General features: G+C 32.9%; 1 protein-coding gene across 3 annotated transcripts in view; it reads right to left on the reverse strand.

The window, feature by feature from the left end:
- Positions 1-1,681: 1,681 nt before the first annotated feature.
- Positions 1,682-21,379, reverse strand: part of MIOS (meiosis regulator for oocyte development) — a 36,135-nt gene continuing 16,437 nt past the window's right edge. For all 3 annotated transcript variants that reach the window (XM_031031421.2, XM_006736505.3, XM_081800485.1), the window contains exons 6-12: positions 19,791-19,960; positions 17,020-17,085; positions 16,038-16,196; positions 10,876-11,028; positions 9,443-9,647; positions 3,058-3,187; positions 1,682-2,247 (exon numbers count right to left, since the gene is read on the reverse strand). In XM_031031421.2, the coding sequence (XP_030887281.1) occupies positions 2,151-2,247; positions 3,058-3,187; positions 9,443-9,647; positions 10,876-11,028; positions 16,038-16,196; positions 17,020-17,085; positions 19,791-19,960 (980 nt within the window). In that variant the 3' untranslated portion in view covers positions 1,682-2,150. The remainder of the gene's footprint in view (positions 2,248-3,057; positions 3,188-9,442; positions 9,648-10,875; positions 11,029-16,037; positions 16,197-17,019; positions 17,086-19,790; positions 19,961-21,379) is intronic.

Consider the following 21,379-nt stretch of genomic DNA (forward strand, 5'->3'; position numbering starts at 1 on the left):
AAAAAAAAAAAAGCCTAAAAAATGTTACTACGATTAGGTATCAAATTTGCCATCAAAATAAGTACGAATATTATTTTATTGGATTATATGTAGAGGAGTCAAAGATAATTTCTAGATCCGACACGGTGACTGTAACCCAAATTTATTCAATTTTTTAGAAAGTAATAAAAACACTTTTATTAAACACTTCTATTGAACACGTTTAGGTAAAATATCTTGAGTTTATAATCCCAAATATCAGACTAGTAGTAAAAATTGAAAAATAATTTGAATCTATTTTCATGGTCCACATACACTGAAATGCAAAACAAATACAACAGACATCTTATAGGACTATTTGGGCTTCAGAGAAAATATCAGGAGGCTAACACACAGGCATAAACAATCTTAAAAATGTCACCCTTTATGACTACAAACAAGCAGATTATTTATATTCTAGACTTTGTTTTTATTATATTGTATTTCCCAAAATTATAAATAGATATAACCCTATTATAAATATAAATTCAATAATTTTATCAAACTTTAGCTAAGGAGAAATGAAAATATATTATGATAGTTTAACATTATTTAAAGCTGAGTTTTCATATTTAGGACATAGAAAATTTGAAAGGAACACTTTAACTGAAGTAATTTTAAAGGTAAAGATAAAGGTTATATTTTAGTAAAATGAAGTCAGAAAGATTTACTTAAAAGAAAACTGGAAAAAAGTCCCCTTTATAGCAATCTTTGTTAAAAAAAAAAATATTCTAACAGGAATATTCCTAATTCTTTCCATTTAAAAGAAGACTGCCAACTAGATGAGATGTTTACAGTAGATATGCAATAAATATACAATGTTTTCCCTGAAAAGGGCCTTTTATATCAGATCTCAAAGTAAAAATAAATTGAATCCACTTCTGTTCAGTATTTAGGTCACACCTCAAACTAATGTAATTGATGTTAATTCCACCAAGTAAAACTGCTACCATGAAAGCTCTTAAAATTCTTCAGCTTAAGATATTTTTCTTCAAAATCTATACAATAATTTTTATGCTTACTTTTATTTTATCTGTGAAGTTGAATACAACTTCAACTATGAAATTCAGTTCAATAGTCTGTATATGCCAGGTAACAGAGAAGCATGCCACAAATCCTTTGTATTTCTCTCCTATTTAGCTGTGAAAAGGGAAAATAATAAAATTTTTAAATAAAGTTCCTGAATTGGCCCAAATATACTTACTTTAAGAAACGTACATTTAACACGTAACTGTCTCCAAAATGACCCAACATCTCCCCATCTCCCAGGTTACCTTCGAAAAAACAGAGTATTCCAAACTAGGAGGGAATCTGACAGTAGGACACACTGACGCAGGTTAAGCTGAATGGTTAGACACCTATAATCTTGCATTGGCTTTGTGTTCAGTAAGATGCTCTTAGATGGTGAGCATAAGATGATGAATTAATAAAGAGAGAAACCTTTGAAGACAAATGAGGACACTAGAAAACAAAAGGCTGAAAAACTGAAAATTTTATAACATGTTCCCCTGAAATGATACATATTTTTCTCCTCAGAAGAGAAAAAGTATTAAGATACATTCTCAATTTAGGCTTTTCTTAGGAAGACAATAATGGTCTGTGCCAAAAGATTTCTTACCTTGAAATGAAAGTGTATGAAGGAAAAGACTCCTTAAGAAATACATACCAACCATACCTTGATGAAATTTATTCTCCAGTGTGGGGTAGGGGTTCTCCAATTCTAAAGGTAAAAAATTAGTCATTTTATTCTATTTTAAAAGATATACAGATTTTACTGAAAAGATAGCCAATTTCAGCTTAGCAGATGTAGGTTCAAGGTCTGTTCTTTGTTATTCCAGAAACTCTGCATAGTGTTCATAATTTCAAAAAACCCTATAAAGCTCTTCCAAAATGAACTTTTTCAACCTACTGAACAGAATTCATGCCCACACGCTGATGCTCACTTCAGCAGCATTTGTCTCTGTGAAGCACATCAAAATCACTCAAACATCCAATTGCTGATTTGATAGAATGATTTATTTTCCCATTACAGGAAAGTCATGAGTGGCTTGCTCTGAGGTACATTTTTGAGCTATGAAGGACATCTATTAGAAAGCTCCACACTTGAAGGTTTCTCTTTAGATGGTAACATTTTATGGCTGGACAGTCTCTGCAGGTACCAGATTTCCTGTCGTATCCAACTGCATACATTTACATGTGCATGCAGAAACGGGACACTCTGCATGGTCCCTAAAAAAAATACGTCAAGTAACAGTTAAAAATCTAAATTAAGCATATACATACATACATTTACCTATATACCTATCTCTATGCAGAATGTAATTTTCAGAATGGCATTTGAAAAAATACAGGAATTAAAACCCAAAGACAAAAAGCATGAAAAGAATGAAATAAAAACTGACTGACAAGCTGAACTGGGGAGAAAGTTACTGAAAAGTGAATAGCTTTACCTTTTAAATATATAACAAGATACATGATTTATAGTTATGAAAATGGCAAGAATGTCCTCAGAGTTTTAATTAAAGCCAATGTGACAAACTGGGTGTAAAAGTTATAGCAATGAGGAGTAAAGGGCCACTGGCACTATTTAAAGTAGAATTAAATATGGCTTGAGTCTCTATTGCATGAAGTGCTTGCTTACTACATAAGAAGTTTATTTAGATGATAACTGATACAGTTGTTTGATATGCATACTCCATCACTTAATTTCTAATTTCAATTACATACTGTGATAGGATATTAGGTTAGTTGTAAAAAAAAAAAAAAAACAAAACTATAAACATATCCTCTCTCCAAATAATGCTATTCAAACATTTAATCCATACATAATATTTAAACTATTTATTTTTAGTATTAATTTTATAGTTTAAGATTACATAGGATATCTAATGACAGAAATGTCGGACACCACCTTTGTTAACTCAAGTGACCACAAAAAAGAAATTTATCCTTTGGCTATATACACCTGAACTATTTAAAAGGCCATTTGCTCTACTACCTCTAACTCCAAGCCTATTAAAGAAGAAACATACTGATTACCTGAACCAACTAAGCATATGACCAGCATGTCCACCATGCCTGCAATTGTGACACCATGTGAACCAGTTGTTAAATTGAGCTAATTTTTTATCCTTGCTCAAGTCTACTTTTTCATCTGATTTGGATCCTCCTATGGGTTAAAGAAAATTATCTTCATTAACTGTCAAAATATTTTATTCAAAGCTTCTTAAAAGGTATTTCTAAAACTATGTCAAAATACAAATCACACGTCATATTGAAATAGCAATTTTAATGCCATGATCTAGTTTAGATTGAAAAACTACTGGATAACAGGGGTTTCCTTACATTTTTAATACTCAATAAAAAATGGAAAAATTTAAATTATCAAACCCACTAAGAAGATCTGAATTAACAACTTTAGAAAAACTGTTTAAAATCTTCCCACAGAGAAAATACCATGTCCAGTTTATAGGTGAGTTCTACAAAACCCTGAAGGAACAGGTAATTTTCATCTATACAAACTCTTCCAAAAAACATTGGGGAAAATGCCCCAATGCACTTCCTGAGGCTGGCATAACTTTAATAACAAAATCAGACAAAGATAATATGAGAAGGCAGATTATAGGCCAATCTCTCTCCTTGAACAGACATAAAAATCCAAAGGAAAACATTAGCAAACAGCATTATTTGCTAATTCTACTTCTAGGTATATACACTAGATAAACTTCTGTACATGCTAAAAGGATTCATATGCAGAATTGTTCATAACAGCATTGTTCATAACAGTAAAAATCTGGAAACAACCAAAAGTGCCCACAACCATAGTAGAGTGGAAAAAACTGTGTTACAGCCACGAATGGAATACCAAATACTAAGGAAATATGAATAAACTACAGTTACATTCATCAGCATCATTAAAAGTAAAAAAACCAAAACCAATGTTGAGCAAAAAAACACAAGTCAAAGGATATATCCCATAAGATTCATTCATATGCAATTTAAAACAGAGACAAAACTAAACATGTAATAGAACTATACAGATAACCAAGGAACAAAGTAACACACAATTTAGGGCAGTAGTTACCTCTGGGAAAGAGGAAAGAGATTGTACTAGGCAGGGAATAATGAGCAAAGGCGCTGGTACAGCCAGTGTTATCTTAAGCAGGACAGAGGCTTCAATGATGTTTGATTTATCATAGTATCTGATATATATATTCCTATCTATGTTACAGTTCACAAAAAAAGTTGAAGAAACATGTATTATGCATGCATGTTTATATGTGTATATCTTCACATATTTACATAACTTTCAGTGCTCAAAAAATGCTCATTCTATTAATTTTGGCTATCTTAATATGTTTTCTTTTATTCTAAAACAGATCAAATTAAAATATTTTAAGATCATATATAATTAGGGACAGGAATAGAAAAATGAGTAAGTAAAAATATTAAGTTTAATTAAGCAGTTGTGCACCTATTAACACATGATGCTGTGTTCAAAATTTTACCTAGACCACTGCTGGTCATAATTTAATGACCACAAGGATAGTCTTACAAATAGGTTTTTTTTAAAATACCCATCTGTTTTTGCTAAAGATAGTGAGGTAGAAGGATATCTAGGTGGTTGAAGGTGTAGTATGTATAGGTGGTTAAGATGTAAATACACTGAAATTCGTCCTAAAAGCGTCATAAAAATGATTAACAATGAAAGGAAAGAGGAAGAAAACAAAAAGAAAGAAAATACAGACCTTTTAAAGATAAACTATTTTATATTGTGTATAGCTCATTAAGTGATTTTCACTTTGTTTTTGTAACTTCTAACACATGGAAAACAGACTGGATCCAGGACAGTTTACTTCTTATGTTTCTCTGATGATGCTAAAAATACTAAGGTCTACCTCACTGCCACCTGAAAAAGGCTTTTTAAAGATCAAATAGCTTTAGCAAATGATATATAAGGGGTAAATAACCACAGTATATAAAGAACTTATGTAACTCAACACCAGAAAACACACAATCCTATTAAAAAATGGGCAGAGAACCTGAATAGATGTTTTTCCAAAGACATACAAATGGCTCACAGACACATGAAAAGATAATACGTCAGTAATCATTAGGGAAATGCAAATCAAAACCATAATGAGATATCATCTGACCCCTGTCAGAATGGCCAGAATCAAAAAGACAAGAAACAACACATGTTGGCAAGGATATGGAGAAAAGGAAACTCGTGTGAAGTGTTGGGAATGCAAACGGAGCAGACATTGTGGAGAACAATATGAAGTCTCCTCAAGAAATTAAAAACAGAATTACTGTTTGATCCAGTAATTCCAATATTGGGTATTTACTCAGAGAAAATGAAAACACTAACTCAAAAAGGTATATGCACCCCTATGTTTATTGCAGCATTATTTACAATAGCCAGGACACGGAAGCAACCTAAGTCTCCATCAATAGATAACTGATAAGGATAGATAATAGATAGATAACAGATAACAGATAAGGATAAGGAAAATAGATAAGGATAAGGAAAATGTGGTATACATATACAAGTAATATTACAAAACCATAAAAAGAATGAGATCGCATCATCTGAGACAACATGGATGGACCTAGAGGGTATCATGCTAAGTGAAATAAGTCAGACTGAGGACAAATACCATACAATTCCACTTGTAAATGGAATTAAAAGAAAAAATAGACAAAAAGCAGAATCAGACCCATAAATACAGAGAACAAACTGATTGATGGTTTCCAGAGGGAAGGTGTGTGTGTGGGGGGGGGGGGTGAAGCAAAATGGGTGAAGGGGAGACGGAGATACAGGCCTCCAATTATGGAATGAGTAAGTAACAAAAGGCAGAGCGTAAGGAACACTGTCAATGATATTGTAACAGTGATGGTAACTACACTTGTGGTGAACAAGGCACAAATCAACTTGTCAAATCACTAAGTTGTACACCTGAAACTTATGTAACATTGTGTGTCAACTATACTCAAAAAACATCAAATAGTTTTAACTTTCATTTTTTTATTTTCTTATTTTAGATAGTTTTAACTTTTAAAAGATTCATAGTGAATTACAAAGATAAGTGCTACAGAATAGTTGAGGGAAACTAGGGTTTCACACAGTCACTAACTACTACTACTACTACTACTACTACTAAAAGTAAGAAGGAAACCAGTATATAATCTACCTTTAAAAAAGTTATCACTCCTATACATTAAGCTCTATAAGGGCAGGGATTTTTGTGTTTTGTTCACTGTAACATTCCTAGCACTTAGAAAAATAGGTGCTAAATAGATACATGATGAATAAATAACATTTATAATGTTAAATATGTTTATAACTAAACATTATAGTTATAAAAATTTATAAATAATTATAAAGGTTTATAATTATAAGCGTTATTTTCAATAGAGTTCCAATCTTTAAAGCACAACTAAGCATAAAAATATGCAACCCTCAGTTAAATAAGCTTATGGAAATCCTGGCCATTTGGATCATGAACCATGATGGATGATGACATCTCTAATTTCAGGCAAAGCATCAGGGGAGTTTGTACACCTCAATCTTTAAACTGCCTTGAGCTAGCGTTTTATTTCTATCAGGTCCTGTCTTATTTTGGAACTCAGAATCTTCTGATTTTATATATTAAAAAAGAATATGCTTATTACAGCTAACCCTTGAAAAACATGAGTTTGAACTGTGTGGATCTGCTTACATGTGGAGTTTTTGCAGCATGGCACTGTAAATATATTTTCTCTTCCTTATGATTTTCTTAACATTTTTTTCCTAGCTTACTTTACCATAAGAATACAGTATATATTACACAAAGCATATAATACGTGTTAATCAACTGTTTTTGTTATCAGTAAGGCTTCGGTCAACAGTAAACTACTAGTAGCTAAATTTTGGAGGAGTCAAAAGTTATACCTAGATTTTTGACTATTCAGAGGTTGGTGCCACTAACCCTCATGTTGTTCAAGGGTAACTGTATTTTGTAATTAGCTCAGCAATCCTTTAACGATCATATTCAGGTTTCCCTAATTTTCCTACACAAATTTATTTCGTATCAGTCTACTTTCCTAGGCTCTTGTCATACAGATGCAACTGCTAGTTCCCATACACTCTCTGTACTTAAATTCACCAATGTCTTTACTGTAGTTCATGCTTTTCATTCTTTGTCTACACCTGGAAAGTCTTCTCTAAATCTTCACGTATTAAAGTTCCCAAACTTGGGGCGCCTGGGTGGCTCAGTCATTAAGCGTCTGCCTTCGGCTCAGGTCATGATCCCAGGGTCCTGGGATCGAGCCCTGCATCGGGCTCCCTGCTCCGCGGGAAGCCTGCTTCTCCCTCTCCCACTCCCCCCTGCTTGTGTTCCCTCTCTCACTGTGTCTCTCTCTGTCAAATAAATAAAATCTTTAAAATAAATAAATAAAGTTCCTAAACTTTTTTAAAGGACCTGCTTAAACAGCATCTTCTTTCTAAAGTTTTCCTGATATCCTTCAAACAGAAGTAATGTTTCCCTCTTTCAAAATTCTAATACTTTCTTCATACAATATTCTTTATTCACCTCAGGGAGCTAAACATGTTTCAGAATACAGAATGTTTGGGACTTTAGAAAAATAATGAGCAAATATAACAATTCCAGGAAAGTCTGAGGCAGATTCTGTAATCAAAGACCTTAACAGCCTCATGTCAATTCTGAACAAGTGTTTTGTTTTTGTTTTTGATCATATGAGATTATTGCAAAGTCGTTAAGAAAACTGAACTTTCAGATCTTTTTAGAGATTTTGGAATAACAGATAAGGGATTCTGGATCACTATTTATTTTCTTAAACATATCATTTCTTATTTTATCCATGCTCATTGTACACTATAAGCTCCACAAGGATCTCTGATTCATCTCAGCATTATCAGTCTTACCTTAGCAAGGATTCAAATATATACAAAAAATTATTACTGAAGCAAATTTCAAATAAAATTTCTGAAGCAAATATGGAAAAATGTTAACATTTTATAAACCTGAGTGTTGAATATTCATTAAATTAACAATCTCCATAACAGAGAGGTTGAAATGTTTTGCCTTTTCTTCATTTTGAAAACCAATTTTCTCATTTTTTACCTATTTCAAAAATAAAAAGGATTGAAAAGTTAATATCTAGCAAAAAAGAACAGCACTCAGGCCATTATGGCTTCCTGCGGCTTACAGTCTGAAAAATGCATTGAATTTAACTATTTTTATGTATCCCAGTTCATATATAACTTATTTATGCAATATTTTGCCTCGTTCTATCACTGTAGTAGATTTTTATTCCAAATTATTTTCTATTTACTAGTATCAGGACCATAAAAGTGATCAACATGCAATATATAAAATGAAAATCCTTCATTAAAATTTAAATCAAAATATATAAATTTGAAAACATTACAAATTGCCTTTGTTTAATCTAACCTGAAAATTAATTACTCAGCCAATGATACCAGCAAACCTCTTTCACAGATGTTAATGTAACAAATAAAACAACTGACATGAACCAACTGCAGAACAGAATTATAAAATTTCATAACTAAAAAGAATCTCCGTCTAACACCTTATATGAATGAGGCCTAAAGTAACTCTTAATGTTACAGACTGAATGTCACAGAACTAGAACTAATAAAATAAGCATCCTGACACCATATCCAGTTCTTGATTATACCAGTATGCTAAATACTCAAATGTTTTTAATTAAAATTTCTGCCATAGTGTAATTTTCAAGGTAAGTAAATAGCTCAAATATTTCCAGCCACTGGATACATTATATTCAATTATCTACCGTTCTCAAAATTTTTTTCTATAGGTACCATAAGCAGGAAACAATAATCCTAACATTTCTAACCATTAAAAAAATACATATGTTCACTAGGTAACTGACAAATATAGCAGAAGCAGCACCAAACTTGGAAGTAAAGGGATGTGATTTCTAAACTAACACTTTCTCCAAGTATTTCACAGGTAGATTTTGAAGATTAAAAAAGAGAATGTGAAAGTGCTTTGAGACTATCAAAAGCTCTTTTATGTGTACAAGGTATTTTTAAAAAATGACGGTGCACTGACTTTTAAACAAAAAATCTGAAGGAACTCCTCTTAGAAAAAGTGGTAAGAAAATAGTATAATTATAGGATTACTTAATATTTAAGCTCTTTTCACAAACTTCAAATTGGCCAGCATTTGTGAGGTTACTTGTGATATGAATACAGATTTTACTTTTAATGTATAGATTTTACAAATTCCAGGAAATACAAAACCTATGAGCCAGCAAAGTGGCTTGCTCTTAGAAATAAAGAAACTCAACTTTGCATGTCTTCTACTGACAACATTAAATCAATTATGTAGGAACAATTTCAGCTCAGAAAATATATTATAGAATTACGTCATACCAGGACAGCTAGAAACAGGTGTTCCCATATTAATGAGGCAAAGTGCACATCGAGGAAGGGGTTTTCGACAGCCAGGGCAACTTGTGACTTTAGATTTTGTTGGTGAACCACTGACACCATACTGACTAAAACCTCTGCCCTGATGAGGCACAGTTGAACAGCTGTAGGAGATCGACTTGCCACAAAAATTGCAACTCACAAACACCTATACAACAAATGAAAGGAGGAATAAATATAATGCAAACTTTATAAATAAAATTCAAAGTCTGATCCTAACAAATTACTCTTAAATAATTTTTAAGGTTTATTTTATATTATAAAATAATTTGTTATCCAAGAAATTTGATTAGCTTTCATCTAGGATTTCCACTCAGCAGTGACATTGAGTACTTCCTCTCTGTTACCTCTAGTTATATCCTTTCTAACACCACTGACATCTGCAGAAAAACTTGGAAACATCAGATAACAACATTTTAGAAATAACAAAGACTTTAGAATTCACACTGGAACATTATAAAATAACCCAATATAAGTTCTGATCCAAAGTTCAATGATTCCATCTTCTCAACAAAATTTTCTTGTAAAGAAAACATTCATTTCTAAGACAAAAAGGAGTTAAGGACCCTATAATGTCAAATAGCTAGAATTTTAGAATAATAGTAATAGAAAATGTTCATTTTGCTTTTAAATTCCTGGGCTCTTAAACACTTACATAGATTAGTAACAAATATTATCACGTAATGCTATTTTACAAAAACTCGGGTTGTTTTAAAATAATCACTAATTTCTCAACTTTCTAAAATAAGAAAACAGCACCATCCAGTGCTCACATAGAGGATATACTCAGTATTTAATGTCCAAATTTAGATACAGTGATCTCATGTCATGTGTTTTATGTGATAACTGAGTTCATGTTTTTTAAACTAATATTAAAAGAAAACAATGTCCATGTTAAATTTAACATATAGACATATGTATATACTGTTAGAGAAAAAAGCAAATCCTTCCTTATTACACAGAAATAGTGCAGAAAAATTGAATACATAAATGGAATTTATAAGATAGCATAATAGTTTAGATTCAGAAAGGGCTTGGAATGTACTAGAAAAGCTGAGCCCTAGGATTGATTTAGGTTTACCTAAGACCCTCTAGGCCTGCTGTCGTTTGCACTAGCTCAGACTAAAGCTCAAGCCACCGAGATGATTGTTAGGAAGTGGCAGGGCCCAAAACACAGAATGGTCAAGGATGGAGTGCAGTCTGGGACAGAAAAAGACATCAACAGGAACTCAGTATAAGCAAAAGGATGAGCTAATAATAATTTATTAAATTGAGCTCTAAATTTACCCAATATAACATGCTGTGAACACTTCTCTTTGGGCTACATTAAGCACATGTTACAATTTGATTCTCTCCAAAATAATGTACTTACTTACCTGTGCTAAAGGTTTAGAACTGGGATCCAACTTACTCCTGTGAATATCAAACTCAGCTCGTTTGTGCCAAAACCTCCAGGCATCTAATAAATTTCTATAATTCTCAATCCAGTACTGAACTCTTTCATCTTTAAGAACATCTAAAGGAGAACCCTAAAAAGAAATCATGAATTAATATAGTTGTTCAAAAATTTTTCTGGCTAAGCCAGAGGATTCCAAATAACATGTGAATATGAGTCACACAGGAGAAATAGGCTCCCTTTTTGCCAAAAGCTGGTTCATAATGAGGATACAGATAAAATAATTGATGGAAGCTTCTTTAATTTACTTTAAGCTGGCCTCTACTAGTGACATAAATATATATTATATTATCATTATACCTGGCCAGGAAAGTGTAATTCTCTATCTCTTATTTAAGTTTAAGGACCCAAGAGTAAACAATTCACTTTCCTACTTGAATAAAAAATGATGTGAATACTTTGTCCCCAAAATTAAAACCTCTGCATTCACAAAATCTGTTTACTATCTAATCCAAATGCATACCAAAATTGCTCCATCACATTTAAAATAATACTGAGCCTCATCCTTTGTATCTAGCATGTACTGTGAATGGAGATGCTATTTTTGTATACCTATTTATCGGACAGTTAAACCTGCCTATTCTCTCTCTGGCTCAATTAAAACATACATTTATTACCTTAAAAATTAAACAAAACAAAACAAACAAACAAAAAAAACCCAAAACCAAACCAAAGATGTTCTTCATTCTTTTGCCCCTAGGCCACAATGAAAAGTAACAATTTCTCTACCTTAATTTTACTTGAGTAAGAACTTCAATTTCTTGCCAGTAAGACTCTTCCTAAAGCTGTATTTTCCCTGGTAGCTGTGACACTTCACCTGTGCTTGCTTTGGGTTTTCACAGAATGCTTTTAGCCCTGTCCAGGACAGCTTCCTTAAGTTCACATGATAAACAAAGTAGAGAAAGTCTCAATCTCCAATGATGCCATGGGCATTAATTTGAAGCCCAGTTTTTTTGAAAAGTAAAATGTTAGAACTTAATGTATCTAATGGAAAAAGGGAAAAAACCTGTAACAGCTAATAGACAATCTATCTTTAGACATTCTATCAAAACAGAAGAAGCTTATCTTTCACCTATTAATTAGGTATTCATTTCTGTTATCAGAGTTAAATTCTCTTAGCTGATAATATCACTTCTTAAAAAAGTAAACATCTCTTCTAGTCCTGATAATGGCCAACTAGCCAGAACTAAGTACTAAAGTAGAATATAATCCCTAGTTTAAAAAGAAAATTCATAGAAAAAAGGAGAAATCTTCATATCCACTCTTTCCCCTTCCATGGGGATAAACTCAGAAAGCATTTGGTCAACTCATATTTGATAAGTCTTCTCTAGATCTGCCCCAAATAAACCTAAAATTAAGCTCCAACAAAATCTGCAGAGGAAAATAGTTCAGAAATTAAGATTGGAAAGGCTTGGGCGCCTGGGTGGCTCAGATGGTTGGGCATCTGCCTTCAGCTCAGGTCATGATCCCGGGGTCCTGGGATCGAGTCCCACTTCGGGCTCCGTGCTCCTTGGGAGCCTGCTTCTCCCTCTGCCTCTCTCTCTCTCTCTGTGTCTCTCATGAATAAATAAATAAAATCTTTAAAAAAAAAAAAAAAAGATTAGAAAGGCTTGGGAAATAACTTGGGCTTCCCACAGATCCACAGTAACAAAACCTGAGACCAAAGTGAGCAGCAAGTAACTGAACTTTTAAAAGCATTAACCAACATTCTTCAGAAAAAGGTAAAAGAACCCAGATCTCTATAATGTACTATACACAACATCCAGTATTCAAATGAAAAAACCACGAGACACAAAGAAACAGGTAAATATAGTTGAAAGTCAAGGAAAAAAGGCAGTCAAAAGAAACTAAGCCTAAAATAGCCCATGTTAGAGTTAGCAGGCAAAATCCTAAATGCAGCTATTAGATATATGTTCAATTAGTGTGCAGATAGAGATCTTAAAGAAAAATGTAAACTATAGGGGCGCATGGGTGGCTCAGTCGGTTAAGTGACTGCCTTCAGCTCAGGTCATTATCCAGGGTCCTGGGATCAAGCCCCGCATCGGGCTCCCTGCCCGGCAGGAAGCCTGCTTCTCCCTCTCCCACTCCCCCTGCTTGTGTTCCCTCTCTCGCTGTCTCTCTCTCTCTGTCAATTAAATAAATAAAATCTTAAAAAAAGTAAACTATAAAAAAATTGAGATTCTAGAACTAAATTGTACAATAGCTAAAATTAAGAATTTCCTGAGAAACTTAACATCAGGTGACATAAGAGTCAATGAACAAATCAACAGCATTTAACCAATTTGAAGAACAGAGAAAAAAAGGATGGAAAGAAAATGATACGTATGGGACACTATCAAATGGTTCAATATACATGTAATATAAGCCCCCAAAAGAGAAGAGAATGAGATTGAAGCAGAAAAAATATATATAAAGAAATAATACCCCCAAACTTTTCAAAACTAATGAAAAACACTGACTTGCAGATCTAAGAAGCTCAGTGAACCACAAGTAGGGCAGAAAGAAGTACAACTAAGCATCAAGGGTAAACTGCTGAAAATCAAAAGCAGCCCAAGGGAAAATGAAACATTACATAGGGAGACAATAATTATAATAGCTGACTTCTCTTCATAAACAGTATAAAGCCACTTGCACTCTGTAGCCACATACCTACAGTTTGATTTAAGAGATGGTAACCTCATTTCAGTAAGAAAAAAATGATGCACTTTGTTACAGAATGGGCAGTGGCCTGAAAAGTTGCTAACTTTATACTGCAGTTTGTGGGCCAGTATCTGTATTTGTTCATAAGAAGGTAGGATCGGAGGGGGCATTTTACTACATTTGCCCAGGACACAGCATGCTATCAAGTGTATGAAAGGACAGGGACAGGAAAGAGGACACCATAAAAGGATAAGATTAACTGGAGGGCTATAATCTCAGGGAAATGCTCTAAATTTTCACCCTATTTCTATCAAAAGTAATGAAGGGAACCTTTGCCAGAAATCTGTTTTTAACTGCTGGACAGTAAGAATTGAGAGTAAATTGATGAACTGGTTACCCCAAATCATAAAAAGGGAAAATGAGAGTTCAGACTTGTAGTATAACTTGCCTTCTGCACTTCAAGTGAGACTGTAGTTCAGATCAAGGAAAGGAAATCTCTTTTGTAGAAGGTAAAGTTTTGTGAACTGGACAAATTAGAGAGAGGTTTCTCTGCTCTGTTTGAGCTTTATGTAAGTTCAACACTGATACTTCCCAAAATGAAAGGAAAAACTGGATAACCCAACAGAGGAAGCTGAGGGACAGTAAGATAAAATAGAAGTCCACTACAGATCAACTGATTAAAGTTAAATGCCTTCTAACCCAAAGCAATCTACACATTTAATGCAATCCCTATCAAAATAACACCAGCATTTTTCACAGAGCTAGAACAAATAATCCTAAAATTTGTATGGAACCACAAAAGACCCCTAATAGACAAAGCAATTCTGAAAAAGAAAAACAGTACTGGAAGCACTACGATTCTAGATTTCAAACTATATTACAAAGCTGTAATCATCAAGACAGTATGGTACTAGCACAAAAACAGACACATAGATCAATGGAACAGAATAAAAAACCCAAAAATGAACCCACAACTATATGGTCAACTAATCTTCGACACAGCAGGAAAGAATATCCAATGGAAAAAATTCTCTTCAAAAAAGGGTGTTGGGAAAACTGGACAGCCACATGCAAAAGAATGAAACTGGACCACTTTCTTATACCATACACAAAAATAAATTCAAAATGGATGAAAGATCTAAATGTGAGACAGAAAATCATCAAAATCCTAGAGGAGCCCACAGGCAGAAACCTCTGACCTCAGCCACAGCCAACTTCTTACCAGACACATCACCAGAGGCAAGGGAAACAAAAGCAAAAAATGCACTACTTGGACTTCATCAAGATAAAAAGCTTCTGCACAACAAAGAAAACAATCAACAAAACTAAAAAGGAGCCTATGGAATGGGAGAAGATATTTGCAAATGACATTATCTGATAAAGGGTTGGTATCCAAAATCCACAAAGAACTTAACAAACTCAACTCCCAAAACCAAATAATCCAGTTAAGAAATGGGCAGAAGACAAGAATGGACACTTTTCCAAAAAAGACATCCAGATGGCTTAAAAGACACATGAAAAGATGCTCAACATCACTTAGCATCAGGGAAATACAAAGCAAAACCACAATGAGATGTCATCTCATACCTGTCAGGATGGCTAAAATTAACAACACAAGAAACAAGAGGTGTTGGCGAGGATGTGGAGAAAGGGGAATCCTCCTACACTGTTGGGAATGCAAACTGATACAGCCACTCTGGAGAACAGTATGGAGGTTCCTCAAAAAGTTAAAAATAGAACTACCTTATGATCAGCAATTGCACTACTAGGTATTTACCCAAAGAATACAAAAATACAGATTCAAAGGGACACATACATTCCAATGTTTATAGCAGCAATGTCCACAATGCCTGAACTATGGAGAGAGGCCAAATGTCCATGGACTGATGAATGAAGAAGATGTGGTATATACAATGGAATACTACTCAGCCATCAAAAAGAATGAAATCTTGCCATTTGCAACGACATGGATGGAGCTACAGTGGATTATGCTAAATGAAATAAGTCAGAGAAAGACAAATGCCGTATGATCTCACTTATATGGGGAATTTAAGAAAGAAAACAGATGAACGTATGGGAAGGCAGAAAAGCAAAAAAAGGAGAGAAGGAAACAAGCCATAAGAGACTCTTAAAGACAAGAGAACAAAAAGAGGGTTGATGGAGGGAGGTGGGTGGGGGATGGGCTAGATGGGTGATGGGTATTAAGGAGGGTACTTGTTTTGATGAGCACTGGGTGTTGTATGTAAGTGATGAATTACTGAATTCTACTCTAGAAACCAATATTGCACTGTATGTTAATCACCTAAAGTTTAAATTAAAAAAAATTAAACTAAATTAAATGCCTTCTAAAGATCCTAAGCAAGCAAAAGGCATACCCACTCAATGAAGGAAGAAGGTGTTTAACCACTGTTTTTCTTTAAGTTGCTGCCACACTGCACTAACCTGCAACATGCAGTAACTTGCTGTTTGGACATCTCCAGTTCTATCGACATAACTCTCCATTAAGTCCACTCCATCTTTAGTAAGGCCTGTAAGCAGTATTCCTTCCAAATTTCCAGCCTCTTTCATTTCGTTTGTCAACTTTTCAATATATCTATTTAACTGGAAAATTCAAAGTGATATTTCTGAAGCAATCTGTTTCACTATGTACTTTGTACTTCAAAACTTGTACTTTAGGAAGTTTTATTTTTATGGAAAACATTTTAAAACAAAGCCCGTGCAAAAATTTAGATGTGATCTCTTAAGAAGTCTGTATCTATCATAAATTACAATGCGGCATCCGTGATTATTTAAAATATTTTTTAAAAGGCACTTATGTTTTAATAATTATTCTATAAAAGAAGTATAGAGGGTTAACTATTTAAATTTAAAGAGAACTGTCCCTCAGTATTCTGCAAAGTTCTTGCTGTAACAGAATCATAGAATCTGAGCTGAAACGGAACTTGAAGATTATCAAAAATAATCATCTCTTGGTAAGGTCTCTGACTTCATCCCACCGCAACCTCTAGCCAAGATTCCTCTATGTTCCCCCAGGACTTCCCCATTATTACAGCACTTAGCACCTTGTATTACTGGTTGTTTATGGGCATTTCTTTCTCATTATATACACAGAATATGCATTCAATACTTTTATTGTATTAAGAAATGAAGGAATTCTTTTATAGCACCCCAAAGGGGTGAGCTCAATGTCTTTAACTGTAAACCAAAAGCAAAATAAACTAAAATATTAAGTCAGGATTCTTAAACAATTTTGGTTATGATACACATGTCTACAGTATCTTGATCTAACAAATTATTACTTTACTTTTTTAGAATAATGTATATATAAATGTTACAGATACATATTTGTACATAAAGATTAGTTTCTTAATCCAATAAGAGGAAATCTCAATCACTTCAAATACAGAATTAAATTAGTTTTTACCTGACTATCACTAAGGAATTTACAAGCAAAAGCCACTCTGTCACGTACGGCAACTTTGTTTTCATACTGAAAAGAAGAGCAAGAAGTTACTTGTAGGTGCTATGAGTTTTAAATTCCTGCAGACTATTTTACATACTTAATATGTAATTTTATTTTCAAAAGTATTAGTAAGTTATTGTGTATATACTGGCAGAGCCACTGATTGCCTAAGACGCCTTGCTTAATGTCTCCCTCTAGAAAGCCAGTGCTGTTACTGTTCTTGCAAAGTAAAAATTCACATCCTAAATACTGACCAATTAAGTTTAAAAATATTCCAGTTCAGTCTTATTTAACTGCAACATAAAATATAAGCAGTGATGTATGGTTCAAGAGATTTAGATGGCATGTAATTCTTCCATCATAAAAATTAATTTTGGGGAAACTGAGAAAATCTTTCCTGGGATGCTAAGTTAATCAACAAATCTAGGAAATCTGTGAATTATCAGTGACTATACCAGTGTGAATATACCAATACAGAATCTGGAAAGACTATCAACACATGTCTCTACATAGAAAGTGGTAAGTTTTAAAATATACCCTTATAAATAAAGACACTTTTGTGGCCATAGTAAAATACAGCTATAAAGGTGGTTTGTGACAAAATTTTCAGGGTTTGTGATATTTAAATTTTTGTATACCTGTCATTATTGTAAAACACTATTGTGAATTTCTATAAATGTAGAAAGGTAATTAATTTTGTGATAATAAACAGTCTAAAGGTGGAAAAAATGCCCTATTTCCATTGAAGTCATTCTATGAAATATAGTTTTCCTGCTTTAAACATTAAGATCACTTCAGTTGGTACCTATCTTAGCATGTTTTCTCAATTATAAAATATGGTTCTGCCCTTAAGAGGGAACATGTTTGGTACAAACTAGATTTAACTCTTTAGATTCAGGCAAAGGTGTTACAATTTTGATGGGGAAAGTGTTACATTATATTATTATTATATTATATTATATTATATTATTATATTGTCCCATTTTACAGCTCAGAAAACTAAAATCCAAAAAAGTTAACTGGCCAGCTGAAGTAACTAAGCTGGAGCAAGGACTCAGACCTTCATCTTCTGATTTCCCAATTCGGTACTTTTCATTAGATTACTACAACTTAACAATTTTTAATACAAGGATATGTTAATTATAATTATTTACATAAAGTATAATTAGGTACACTCTCAAGGGAGTTTGGAAATATGAACTTCCTATTCAAGGTAAGATATACCCTACCTAATAACCCAAATTTAGGCATAAGAAAATGAGGGTATTTATAATAGGTCATTTAATTTAAAATACAGAAATTTAATATTTAAAGAACACTTCTCTATCAATTTAAAATTTGAACAATCCACTTATTTTTCTAGTCTTCACCATACTTTACTACTTCCTGAAAGTATTATTTTTATTTCTTCACAATCCAACACTTAAAGTATTCCATTTAACAAAAAAGAGTAATAGTAGTAAAAACAAAAACCCCAACATACTCTTGGATATTAATTTGAAGCGGTTAGAAAAGTTCAACAGTTCATTTATTAAAAGTAATGGACAAAATATATAAACTAAGGAATCATCAAAATGGACACTAACAACATTAAAATTTTCATTAAGATATCTCAATAAAATACGTTTTTATAAATTCTTAGGGACTGACAAATCAATTATTCAAGCAATGTGTCTTTTATATGAAGTGCTATAATGGCAAACACAGAAATAAATTTCATGTTAGAAAGCTCTTCTCGTGGTAGAAAGAAGTCCAACAATACAAAGAAAGTTGTAGTACTAATGTGAAGCTTAAAACCCAATAACTGAAACTTACAAACATATCTCATTTCATTCATTCTTTCCCCACTTCGTGATAAAGAACCTATTTGGTGATGTGGTTATAGGTGGTTAAAGCAGGAGAGAAAAAGCAGTGAAAGACCAAATAATGAAAAAATGAAATAGTTCACTGTAAGTAGTGTGATCACATATCTTCCAAACTGGTACATACATGTCTGAAAATGCAAATACTAACTTGGACAAGATATACAGTCATTCTGATCATAATTGATCATGTGTTTACTTAACTAAAATAAAAAATATGGACCTTTAAAAAATTACAGTTCAATATAAAACTTATGTTTATAAAAAAAATTCTAGAAATTACCAACTTATCTTTAATGATAGAAATCAAATCAGTGATTGCCTGAGGATGATGGGGGATTGGAGAGATAAAATGAATATTAAATGTCTAGAGGGAGATCTTACAAAGGGGCATGAGAACACTTTTGGGGGAAATAGATATGTTTATTATTTTGATTATGGTTATGGTTTAGTGGGTGTATACACATGAAAAAGCCTCAAATTGTACACTTAACACATGTGTAATAATTATGTGTCAATTATACCTCAGTAAAACTTTTAAACCAGATTAAAAAAAAAACAACTTATGTTTATATATAGTTGTAGAATTCTAGAGCTGCTCTTAAGCTAAAGGATAAATCCTATGCCCTCTAGGTCTGTAATTATATTGTTAAAACTATTAAAAAAAAATCAAGCTTATTATGAGCTAACTAACTGTAAAATGACATTCAAGAAGAGCTGCTCAAAAATATTTAAGATACTTTATTTTAAATAATACAAAATACAGCAAAAAATAACAATATTTTATGCAATGGACATTTGAAAATTTTAACAAGGTTAGATAAAAAATCCTAACTTAAAAGGAGTCTTCTCAAACAGAAATTAGCTTACCAATACTCCATCATAAGATCCTGTCTCACTTGTCAGAAATGCAAACATGACACACAGATACGGGTTATTCAATTGTAGTCGTAGAGTGCTGCACATTTCTCTCCAAAGGGAATTTTTCTCATCCGTATATCCTGATAAAGCCATTGCTACCACATTGAGATTCAGATCACCTGCACATTAAAAACAGTCAGCTAATCAAAGTGAGCAAAAGCTTAATACCTCCTCTTCCAGTTCTTAAACCATAAACAAAGATCAGAGGGTGATGTTTACCTACAGAAAAATAAGCCCACTAGAATTAAGGGTTTTGATCCAGATTGGAAAATTTGGCAAGGACCACAAGCAAAAATGTCCATTCTTATTTATAAAAGTTTTGCCCATATTGCTAACCCTGTGCAAGACAAGCACATCTTTAAATTTTCAAGTTCTCAAAAAAAAAAAAAAAAGAATAAATTTTCAAGTTCTCATTCCAGGCAGTTCCTATACAGTGTTACTGTTTAGGGCCTAAATGAAGAGAAGTGAAGCCATACTACCAGAATCATTGATAGCCTTATCAAGTTCATTTATGTTGACATATTTCAAAGCATTGACAGTAAATATTACTGTACCTTGGTACTATAATTTTCAAAATTACTTTGTTTTCCTATTCCTAAGTATATAATGCTCATAAGTATATGTTCTGAAAACCAGTATTTCAGCATTCTTATAATAGTTTAAGACTTTTAATTTTTCTAGGACAAAATTAACTATCAGCATTACCATAGCATTGTATGTGGACACATTTGCAACAAAGTATTTGTTATCAATAGTCTTTTAAATATTAGTTCTTAGCAGTTTATATAGTCACTGATAAGCTGCTAACCTGGCAGTCAGCCCTATGGACTGGCTAGCCTTCTAACGTAAGTTCACCTTTAAGAAAAAACTAAATACACTTTTAACTTTTACTCTTAAGTATTTTGTACATTTATTATAGCAGTTTTCTTATTCTGTTCCTGGATCCTAATCATTTTCTTTCTTTTCCAAATAAAACAGCATTTCCCACTTACGTTATTAAACGGCCTTGTTCTTCATTTCTATAAACACTTTCCCCAAGTTGCTTTGTGTTTGCTTCCTCTGCCTAGTCTATTAAATCGGATATAAAGTCTTTTAAGATTAACAGCCACCACCACAACAAAGGAGTATCTTCCTAAATCCTGCTCAAAACAGTTTATTTCCAACTGGAGGGAACATCTGACTCAGTGCAATCTTTTAAGTCCTTAAAGTTATTGAAATCACTGGAAAAATACTTTTCCCCTACTGATAGTATAGGTATTCAAATCTAACATCAAATTTTCCAGGTATACATGACAGGAAAGTATTATGCTCCTAGGTCGCAGCAAAATTATAATTAGAAATGGCTTTAAATATCAAATTTTTTTCATTGCCACCTTATCTTCTATTGTACTCTCAAATGGGGAAGACTTACATTAGAGCAAAAGTGAAGGAAAGGAGGCCAATCTGGGCAAAACATTAGCTTTTTCAACTTTTTTACTGCAAGTAAATACATTATAGCTAATTTCATGTTTTTCTCTATGGTACAACACAATGGTTGT

Source organism: Leptonychotes weddellii, chromosome 12, assembly GCF_054177405.1.
Source record: "Leptonychotes weddellii isolate Sample4059 chromosome 12, ASM5417740v2, whole genome shotgun sequence".
NCBI lineage: Eukaryota > Metazoa > Chordata > Mammalia > Carnivora > Phocidae > Leptonychotes > Leptonychotes weddellii.